Source organism: Caretta caretta, chromosome 3 (genome assembly GCF_965140235.1).
Source record: "Caretta caretta isolate rCarCar2 chromosome 3, rCarCar1.hap1, whole genome shotgun sequence".
Lineage (NCBI taxonomy): Eukaryota > Metazoa > Chordata > Testudines > Cheloniidae > Caretta > Caretta caretta.
Genome location: NC_134208.1, coordinates 82,043,738 through 82,055,361, shown reverse-complemented (window position 1 = coordinate 82,055,361; position 11,624 = coordinate 82,043,738). Strand labels below are relative to the sequence as shown.

Genomic DNA, 11,624 nt, shown 5'->3' with positions numbered 1-11,624 from the left:
TCATAACTTGTGAAATTCTAAAGAAAAGAAAGACGGTGTTATAGGCTAAAAACCAAGAGAGTGATTTAGTTAAGAAAATACTAAACTCAACCCTGGCATTGTTATATGTTGCATTTGAATTATAGAAAGAAGAACTCACAAAAGGCAGAAGTCAGTATTCTTCACAACATGATAGTTGTCAGTCTGCAGTGTGTTTGTGCCCAAGGGTGGGAATGTAGTCTGAAAATCAGTTGCGTGTGCAGACAGTGTAAGACATCGAAGACAAGTGAAGCATTAATAAAGCAATGAACATTTATATTTAATTTACATTTTGACAATTCGCACATAAATAACGGTGTAAACCAGTACGTAAACATAAGATAGTTTGTTGCTCTAGCAAAGTAAAAAGCTTGTTAACTTTGGTCAGAGTCTTTCTTAAAAGAGAAAAAACACTGATTGTTGCTACATTCACATGTAAAAGTTCTAAGGGAAGTGGAAAAAAACAGTAAAGAGTAGTAACAATTCTTAAAGCTGATGCATATATATCTTTGTAAAAGTTGTAACAAATACAAAGAAAGCACTACAGGCAAATAAAAAGAGAAGTGTGTGCCCAGTGACAGTAGTGATACCTTGGTTTGTCCTACAGTTAAGTACTATTTTTGAGAACCATTGCTACATTAAAAGATGTCAGCCGCACAATTTATAGGAATAGAAATGTAATGAACGTATAACTGTAGTCCTTCAAAAGCTGTATTTTCTTAGGTTTGGGGTTTATTTATTAATAGAAGGCATTAGAATGACATTTAAAAATAAAAATCCCCAAACCCCGGCTTTATGAAGTGGTCTATAAAAATCTATAATTTATAAGAAGATAAGTAGATAGAAAGATAGAATGTATACAGTGGTAAAGGGTGTAATAATGCCATTTATTTTTCTGCAAGTTGCAGGTGACCACATAACTCTTAAGGGACAGAGCAAAATGGGACATTAGGGTCATCCTAAATAATCCACATTACTTTAAATAGTTCATTCCACTCTTCACCATTGTGTATTATATTTATACCATACATGGTTGAGATTTTGATTTCTTTTGGTTTATTTTCAGGTTTTTTTCAGTTAAGCTTTCTGGTTATTTGGTTATTCAAAAAAACCAATCAACCGGCAAAGATATGAGGAGATCCAAGACCCAGTCTTGCAAACACTATGAAGTGTGTAATCCCACTGAATTCTGTGAGACTGCACGTCAGTAAAGTTCTTAATGTGTTTGCAAGATCAAGCCTCAAGTGAGCAACTGTGCATGTGTACTAGCAAGTGATAAATGCCTTAACGCAGCATTCTGATTGGGTTGGGTTCATCAGATGATATGCAAAGTTGGATAACATTTGATCTTCACACTTAGATGAAAAATAGGTTTTATTACATGGTTTGGCTCACAACTTAAGTGGTATAAATATATATCTATATACATATATGGTATAGTGGTATAAATATATCTATAAATATACATGTGTTCTTTGCTACACCTCCAATGCCAACATGATATCTTTGGGCTTAGCAAAACAAAAAGATAAAAGAACGTGCATTCTATCTTTTCTGTGAACATTTGGTTTCTTCTCGAAAGTAGCAAAGCATTAGATAAAACAGCATTTTCTGCACCACTGGACACACGCAATGAGGTAATTGTTGTTCAACAACTTTGCCAATGCCCTTTTCATCTTTAATTAAATTAACCACAAAATGTACAAACACAAATACTGAAGAAACTCTGAATCGTACAGGAAGCCCAAAAAAAAAAAAAAAAAAAAGTGCCAGGAAAGGACTTCATTATCCCCTTCTGCCCAAGGAAACTGGGTGGGGAATAAAAACAAAAAACCTTATTTCTCAAGGAATCTGACCATCTTCTGATCCCCAGAAGACTCTGGAAATAAAGTCTCAGCCAAATACTCCTTGTAGGCAGCACATTTGGGATATCTATACGTTTGACTTTTAAGCTGTTTTTGCAAAAAGTTTAATCGTCATTTTTAGAAACAGCCACTTTTTCACATTCATGCATTGCTTTGGGTTACAAAGTTGCAGAATGTAATGTGTCTACTATTATTTTCTAAAAGCCTGCCTGTTGTATTATTTATGTGAGGCTGGGTATTTGTTATTCCACATCTGTTATGGGTAGTGCTGCAGGTAGAAAAATCTCTTTACAACTCACAGATAGGCAGGTATGGTATTCTTTTCCCTGTTTACTGCTAGTCACTTTTTTTTTTTCAGAGGGTGGGGGGAGAGGGGAAATGATTTTGCACATCTACCTGCTCCATGAAAGTACATAGCACTTTTCAAACCATTCAACATGTCAAATACCCACCTTTGGCAATACAAAAACCTCATTTTCAAAAACGCTGGTACATAGACACATTTACTGAAGTAATGTTTCCTCCCCCAATCTTAGGTTTTTAAAATAGATGTGCACAGAAAAAAAAATTATCTACAAAGAATGGCCACAAGATAAAAATATAAAGATTTATATTCAAAATTACAACGAATTTTCTGGTCATTGTAAACGTTTGCTAATTATTGCTTTTAGAATGGTAAATTGCATAATAAATTATGAAGTACTGTCATTGAAAAGGTAATTATGGATTGGTGATTGTTTTTTAGTAAGTGGGGAGGCAATACATAGTCCTTGCCTCTTTTCATGCCCTGAGAATACAGTAACTTTGGAGTTCCTTCTTTCAACTGGAGGACGAGGGAAACTACTCTAAGCCAAGATTGCTTTGCAGCATAGAAACTATGTACAATTGCTACAGGCACCCTGACTTGCCAAGTCATAAATAAAAATCACTTCTTTGGGGGGGAAAAAGTCTTAAGGGTCCATTGGTTCAACTGTTTCTTGCTTGACCTTTATAGGTAACAGAGGTAGTGGATGACCATGAGGCAACTTCATAATTGACATGTCTGAAGATTCGTAAAGGTTACATCCTGAGGAGATAAGTCCATTTCCCATGTTCCTCTGCAAAGATACTTTAAGACTAGCTCCTTCTAGCTCTCTTCTGAGCATGGTCAGTATTTCTTTTTCGACAATGGATGCCATATCGATATTGTCCTCCACATCTTCCAGCCTGTCAGCACTGTCACTGATGTCGAACTTCTCAATCTCTTCATTAATACGATTCAGGTCCTCCATTGAGAGGCCAGAGGCAGGGGCTACAGGGCAGTTGCCTTTCAGATGGACTTTGAGGCTGCAGAGGTGAATATAGCTCTTGTGGCAGTGGACACACTTGTGTGGCCGTTCCCTGGTATGGAGACGCTTGTGCAACTTCAGGTGCACAAACTGGGTGAATTTAGCAGGGCACAGCTTGCACTGATAAGGCTTTTCTCCAGAGTGGAGTCGCAGATGGGTCTTTAGATTGCTAGTGCTGCTGAATCGTTTATGGCAAACCTAATTTTGGAGGCGACAGGAAAAAAAAAAACAAAAAAAAAACAGTGAATGAGTGGGAGGGTTGTTTTTGTTTGTTTGTAATTGCAGATAAATAGGAAAGCCTGGTGTGTTGAAAAAGCCGCTTGCCTCATCACTGCATCTTTAGACTTTCACATTTAAAACAAACACCCCCAAATTGACTTTTTAATCTTGCTGAGTAGCATTTGGCCTACAGCTTGTCTGACAGATGCTGTAGCAGGCAAAAAGTGAAGCTAATGATCTCGCTGTGCATGGAACACTACATACCTGACACTCATGAGGCTTTTCTCCTGTGTGTACCAGATAGTGCTTCTGGAGATGAGCCAGCTGAGTGAACCCTTTATTGCAAGTCTGACATTTGAACGGTCTCTCTCCACTATGTACTCTGAGGTGGACCTAATGAGAAACAAAACATTTACTATAGTTTCTAGTAATTACAAAGATAGTACTTTAAAAACAAAAACCCGCAAACATTTGCAAAGTTACTAGAGACATCCCACAGGCAGAACACATTGCATGGAAATCCTCAAGTTACTTTTTTTAGGCCACTCCAACATTAAAAAAAAAAAATACATTTTAAAAAAAATTAAACCACCACGTTTACTACCATGATAGCATGGTGATAAGTATAGTATGAAACCTAGATGAATTGGTTGTCTCTTAAAAGAAAGAAAGCATGGGTGCTAGGTAAGTTACAGAAAAAAAATGTAAGCCTTCCAACCATGATGGAAACTGAATATATTTTGTTAAAGATGGGAATGTTTTCCTTATAATTAGGCTATCTCCTTAATGCCTACCTTCAGATTGGAGAGCTGGCCAAAGGTCTTGGAGCAAACATTGCATTCATACTTGATCTTCCCATTCTGCTTCTTCAGTGGATATGGAAGGGTTTTGTAACCAGTCACATTCCTCTTACTTTTAATGAGATTCATGGCTTCTTCACTGGTGGCAGCCAACACTGCTGAGGTAGGTTTAGGGTGCATTATGTGTTCTGAAGTGGCTGCTGTGCCAGCTGTGGGGGACCCACTGGTGGGGCTGCATGGTTTGTCTTTCATGCTGGCAGCAGCACCTGTGATGGAAAAGGCACTGTTAGGTGCTGGAATGAGAAAGTCTCTTGGATGATCGGGTTGTAGCAATCTACGGCCTCCTTCAGGTGGCAATGAACTTGGAAGAGGAGCTGGGTTCAGCATGTGATGGGAAAGGCTTCCTCCACTGAGTAGGTTGCTATAGAGAGGATACATCCCTGGGAACAGATTGAAATTGTTGATGCCATTGATATTGTTCAAACCACTCAGGTTATTACAGCTCATACTGTACGGAGGTAACAGGAATTTTGGATAGTGGGAATTATAAGAGGATAAAAAGGCTGGTGAGAGATGGCTAGGGGGTGCATATCCGGGGTAAGACCCCAATCCTTCTGAGCCATAGGGTCCATTCAAGTATGGGTAAGATTCTCTGTGTTCTTGAGAAGTGGGTGCCAGAGGTGAAACTGTAACCCCTGGACTGCTGTGAGGGCTTGAGCTTTTTAAGCTTTGGTCTGGGCTGCTCCTTGCTGAAGGACTTGGTGTGGTAGAAGACTGGATGGGTGAGTGAGTAATGTAGCTAGGTCTTTCCATCCCATAAAGTAGGGAAGTTTTCAAATAATCTTCTGGAATGTGAGGTCGGATTGGATAGACAACACGAGGAAAGAAAGACCTTTCCGGGCTACAGTTTTTTCTCAAGTCATCCAAGTGTTTTTCTGGAGTAACTGGTGAAATGTTAGTCTGGAATAAGTCCTTTCCTTTTGAATGGTTGGGTTCAGTTTTTAGGATTTCTTTCACACTGTGCTCTCTCTTTGGGATACTTTTCTGATAAAGCTCATTTTTATCAGTGCTTTGCTGCTTTGGATTAACGTGGCTTTGTGCTGAAAGACAAAGACAAGGCAATGATTATTTAACAAGTCAATATGAAACAACATTCCTCATTTTTAAGTACAATCTACCTCTACAAGCTTAACAAGAAGGTCAGAAGAACAGGTGACTCTTGTCAGGTACAATCTTTTAACTCATCCAAAAAAGTTAGCTTCTGTGCAAAGGAGGACTACTTTGGGATGTAAAGAGTTAACAAAAAGCAAGTCAGATATACACCGTTAATATAAGGGATATCAGCAAGTATACACAGAGCTAGAGCAGTCTGATGATGATTCGTTCTGAGAGTGGCAGTCGTCTATGTTCAAACTGATTTATCCCCCCTCCCCAGGAATTTGAGTAGATCCGCTATAAATTCCCTACATACAATAGATTTCTAATAACTGGGATAAACAAGTATTTGTTAATAATATAGGTTTAACAGAAAGCCTCTGGAGAGTTTGAGCTCTCAGAAACGCTTTTCCTTGGAATAGCAAGGCATGGCAAATCAACCTTTGCCAAACCACAACAGGCACTTCACCAGCCAGTTCAATTACTTACAGTACTAAAAAATATGGGACTGGCTACGATGAAAGCCTTCTTCAGAAAGAAGGTATTCTACATCAGTAAACAGACCATTAGTCATTCAATATACTGCCTAGTAACATCTACAACAAAGCAGGCTATTTACTGCAGATTTTCTATGGCTTTCGGTGTGTGCAAAACTCCTTTACTTCCAGCTGTACTTTATAAAGACTTCACCAAATTAGAGCAAAGGAAAGCAAGATTCATGGCTCCAGCCTAAGTCAATTTTTTTCCCTACAGAAATCTACATTTTGAAACAAAATACTTGCTAGTGTCCATTTAAATTTGTTCAGAACAGCCATTTTAGATTATCTGTCAGAAACTCTTTATACTTGTCCAGACATATGTGATATAAAAATTACCATAAGAGGTATCTTTAGTAGAAAGAATTTTGCTTTAGCTAATCTCCTAAAGTTAGTAGTTATATAACCATACAGTGATCGTTTGTAAGATGTTTTATTACAGGATAAACCACAAGAGAAGCTTTATACAATCATGACTAGGGATACTAGGTACTATAGTAATACAAATAATAATGATGATATATTCACAACTGTTTGTATCTACGTTTTTGCATATCCAATGGTAAATTGCTATCAATTGACACGAGGAAGCAGTGCTATTTGATAGTATTGCAGAGTTTCTACTTATTGACTTTTTTTCTTAACTGAGCTGGTCAGTAAAAAACTTCTACTTATTTTTGGTGGATCAACTAAAACCACTAGGCAATATACTAAGAGCCAGTAAGCACTGTCCCTTTTGTCATAGGTTTGTTGTCTGAACACTGAGAATCATTCAGTGAATCTATGATTTGCAGTATTACACTGAGGCAAAAAATGATCCTTTACTTAAAAATACTGGGGTTAAAAAGAGGACCTTTCAAAGTCTTATTCCACTTAGAACAATTAATTCTCAAAGTCAAATCTTCATCAACTGGCAAGTGACTAGCATCAGGAATAGATATGGGGTTTTCAATGACAATTCCAAAAACATGAGCAGCTTTTATACCTTAAAAATTTATTGAAAGTATAGAGATGTCCATATGCTTAAGCATCAAATGCTTTAAATTGGAATACTATCTAGAAAGCACAAACAGAAGTACAGAGAGTACTTTATGATCAATCAACTTCCCAATTGCCTTTCTAGATACCAGTATAATTATTCAAGTCCTCACATCTTCCTTAATAACTACTACTACTAATATAATAAACAAGGAACTCTCAACACTTCACTCTTTAAAGGTGTACCTTGCAGTTGTGTGAGAGTTAGTGGATCTTCAATAAGGCCTCCATTTTTTTATTTTTTTTAGGGTCTCATCTATTATGTGAGGACTTTTAACAGCCCAGGCCACTTTTCATAGCAGCATGAATTTTCCTTTTTCTCCTTGGCCAACATTTCTGGGAAATGTCTCAGGCAACAAAGAGCCTGGCTTATCCCTGTAAAATATCAACCATCCTATTAAAATAGGAAAGAGAAAATAATGACCTGGAGACAGCTTTATTTATTTATTTTTAAAGTCACAAAATCTGTTTTACTTGAAATGTCTGTCTTTGTGAACTAGTAATCAATTATATATAATTTTAAGTCTTAATATCAATATATTAGTTTGCTGGGTTCAAGAGCTCCCATGTCTCCCTAGTGGAGTTCTAGGAGAATGTTATCTCTGTCTTATTATCAGTTGCTCCTTGCTGAGCCAGCAGCACAGAGCAAACATTCAGAGTGACACTATCAGAAAAGATACTGATCAGGGGTTATTGAAAGCCGGTAGAGGAGAAGGGCTTGTGAAGCCACTAGACAAAAAATAAATATCAGCTTATCAGGCCCATATCAGTAAGGCCTGTCAAGCAGGAAGTTCAAATTGCCACTTCTGTTTTTTGAAGAAAAAAGGTAGAGGGAGAAGAAGGGACAGCTCTGCTGAAAAAATGACATAGGAATCCAGACTGTCTCAGCTGAAGGAATGAATTTTCCTGTGTGATGAGATTAAACAATTAGGGTGTGGAAGGTACGTTTGTTACATGTAGGAGTGAGCTACAAGAAAGATTATTCAGGGAATGTAATTTTCTTTGCACAATAGTCCAACATTGCCACGTGACAGACTGAACTTAATTGCCATTTTCCTTCAGGGATCTCAATAATACTTTCCCTCCTACTAATTTCAGTGTGTAGACAGGAGCCTCAACTATTTAAGGAGTATTTTTAAGTATAATCATGCCAGACTTCTTGAATTTGCATGTTATCTTTCTCTCATAAATCCTTATTTGCCTTTTCTCCTTGTATATGCTAATCTCACCTGAGCACACCACTGCAGTGGGAGATATCTGACAGATGAAACTCTGAAACCATAAATAAGTACATCAGTATAGTTCAGGGATTGGAAAACTCTGGCAAGTGGCACACCAGGGTAAGCCCCCGGCAGGCCGGGCGGTTTGTTTACCAGCCGTGTCCGCAGGTTCAGCCGATCGTGGCTCCCACTGGCCGCGGTTCACTGCTGCAGGCCAACTGGGGCTTCGGGAAGCGGCGCGGGCCGAAGGATGTGCTGGGCGCGGCTTCCTGCAGCCCCCATTGGCCTGGAGTGGCGAAACGCGGCCAGTAGGAGCTGCAATCAGCTGAACCTGCGGACGCGGCAGTTAAACAATCTGGCCCGGACTGCCAGGGGGCTTACCCTGGCGGTCCGCGGGCCAAAGGTTGTCGATCCCTGGTATAGTGTCAAACTAGTGTAATGTGGGGAACTACATAAGAACGGCCAAACAGGATCAGACTAATGGTCCATCTAGCCCAGTGTCCTGTCTTCAGACAGTGGCCAATGCCAGGTGCTTCAGAGGGAATTAACAAAACTAGTAATAGTCAAGTGATCCATCCCCTGTCACTCATTTCCAGCTTCTGGCAAATTGAGGCTAAGGACACTTCAGAGCATGGCTGTGCATCTCTGCCCTTCCTGGCTAATAGCCATTGATGGACCTATTCTCCATGAATTTATCTAGTTCTTTTTTGAACCCTGTTATAGTCTGGGCCTTCACAACATCCTCTGGCAAGGAATTCCACAGGTTACTGTGCGTTGTGTGAAGAAATATTTCCTTTTGTTTGTTTTAAACCTGCTGCCTATTAATTTCATTTGGTGACCCCTAGTTCTTGTGTTATGAGAAGGAGTAAATAACACTTCCTTATTTACTTTCTCCACACCAGTCATGATTTTATAGACCTCTATCATATCCCCCTTAGTCGTCTCTTTTCCAAGATGAAAAGTCTTAGTCTTATTAATCTCTCCTCATATGGCAGCCGTTCCATACCCCTAATAATTTTTGTTGCCCTTTTCTGTACCTTTTCCAATGCCAATATATCTTTGAGATAGGGTGACCAGATCTGCATGCAGTATTCAAGATGTGGGTGTACCATGCATTTATATAGAGGCAATATGATATTTTCTGTCTTATTATCTATCCCTTTCTTAATGATTCCCAACATTCTGTTTGCTATTTGACTGCTGCTGCGCATTGAGTGGATGTTTTCAGAGAACTATCCACAATGACTCCAAGACCTTTTTCTTGAGTGGCAACAGCTAATTTAAACTTTATAATTTTATATGTATAGTTGGGATATGTTTTCCAATGTGCATTACTTTGCATTTATCAACACTGAATTTCATCGGCTATTTTGTTGTTCCATCACACAGTTTTATGAGATCTTTGTTACTCTTCGCAGTCTGCTTTGGTTTTAAGTATTTTGAGTAGTTTTCTATCATCTGAAAATTTTGCCACCTCACTATTTATCCCTTTTTTGCAGATCATTTGTGAATATGTTGAACAGTACAGACCCTTGAGAGACACCACTATTTACCTCTCTCCATTCTGAAAACTGACCATTTATTCCTACCCTTTGTTTCCTATCTTTTAACCAGTTACTGATCCATGTGGACCTTCCCTCTTATCCCATGACCGCTTACTTTGCTTAAGAGCCATTGGTGAGGGACCTTGTCAAAGGCTTTCTGAAAATTTAAGTATCCATTGGATTATACTTTTCCACATGCTAGTTGGCCCCCTCAAAGAATTCTAATAGATTGATGAGGTATGGTTTTCCTTTACAAAAACCATGCTGACTCTTCCCCAATGAATTGTGTTCATCTATGTGTCAGATAATTCTGTTCTATACTACACTTTCAAGCAATTTTTCCTGATACTGAAGTTAGGTTCACCAGCCTGTAATTTCTGAGATCACTTCTGGAATTTTTTTTTTTAAATTGTCATCATACTAGCTATCCTCTAGTCGTCTGGTACAGAAGCTGATGTAAATGATTTGATTATATTCCATAGTTAATAGCTCTACAATTTCACATTTGAGTTCCTTCGAACTCTTGGGTAAGTACCATCTGTTCCTGGTGACTTATTACTATTTAACTTATCAGTTTGTTCCAAAACCACCTCTAATGCACCTCAATTTGGGACAGTTCCAGAGATTTGTCACCTTAAAAAAAAAAAAAAAAAAAAAAAAAAAGGCTCAGGTTTGGGAATCTCCCTCACATCCTCAGCTATGAAGACTGATGCAAAGAATTTATTTAGTTTCTCCGCAATGGCCTTATCGTCCTGGAGTGCTCCTATAGCATCTCTATCGTCCAGTGGACCCACTGGTTGTTTAGCAGGCTTCCTGCTTCTGATGTACTCCAAAAATTTTTTTTTTGCTGTTACTTTTTGAGTCTTTGGCTAGCTGTTCTTCAAATTCATTTTTGGCCTTCCTAATTATATTTTTACACTTCACTTGCCAAAGTTTATGCTCCTTTTTATTTTCCTCAATGGAATTTAACTTCCACTTTTTAAAGATGCTTTTTTGTCTCTATTTCTTTTACTTTGTTGTTTAGCCACAGTGGCATTTTTTTGGTCCTCTTACTAGGTTTTTTAATTTGAGGTAGACATTTAAATTGAGTCTCTATTAAGGTGTCTTTAAAAAGTTTCCATGCAACTTGCAGAGATTTCACTTTTGCACCTTTTAATTTCCGTTTAACTAACTTACTCTTTTTTGGGTAGTTGCCCTTCTGAAATTAAATGGTATGGTGTTGGGCTGCTTTGGTTTGTTTCCTCTCCCTCCCCACCCCGATGTTAAATTTTATTCTGTTATGGACACTATTACCAAGCAGTTCAGCTATATTCACCTCTTGGACCAGCTCCTGTGCACCACTTAGGACTAAATCAAGAATTGCCTCTCCTCTTGTGGGTTCCAGGATTAGCTGCTTCAAGAAGCAGTCATTTAAGATGCCAAGAAACTTTATCTCTGCATCTTGTCCTGAGGTGACGTGTACCCATTCAACATGGGGATAGTTGAAATCATCCATTATTATTGAGTTTTTTATTTTTATAGCCTCTCTAATTTCCCTGAGCATTTCACAGCGACTATAACCATCCTGGTCAGGTGGTTGGTAGTATTCCCCTACAGAAAGGCTCCTATGTCCTACTGGGCAAGCTGGATTGAAACTTGGGTTGAAGTTGATTTGGAGGTTTGTAATTTTTATTCTTGAAAGTACCCATAAATTGAATTATTCCTTACCAAAGTGGGTTTTTTCCTTTAAGCATTGGTGATATAATAACACCTATTGTACACATACACTATCACACATCTGGTCTGAGACAAAATAGTTGATAGGTTTGTGACAAACAGGAACCATAGGATTGCATCATTAAGTTACTGAACTGACAAAAAGATGCTCCTCTTACAGGGGCCTGAGCTAGCTCCCACTGAAG

At 38.5% G+C, this 11,624-nt stretch overlaps 1 protein-coding gene across 1 annotated transcript in view; it reads right to left on the bottom strand.

The window, feature by feature from the left end:
* Positions 1-277: 277 nt before the first annotated feature.
* The window catches only part of PRDM1 (PR/SET domain 1), a 117,878-nt gene continuing 106,531 nt past the window's right edge, over positions 278-11,624 (bottom strand). The window contains exons 6-8 of the mRNA XM_048844905.2: positions 4,225-5,330; positions 3,695-3,823; positions 278-3,409 (exon numbers count right to left, since the gene is read on the bottom strand). Coding sequence (XP_048700862.1) covers positions 2,834-3,409; positions 3,695-3,823; positions 4,225-5,330 — 1,811 coding nt within the window. The 3' untranslated portion in view covers positions 278-2,833. The remainder of the gene's footprint in view (positions 3,410-3,694; positions 3,824-4,224; positions 5,331-11,624) is intronic.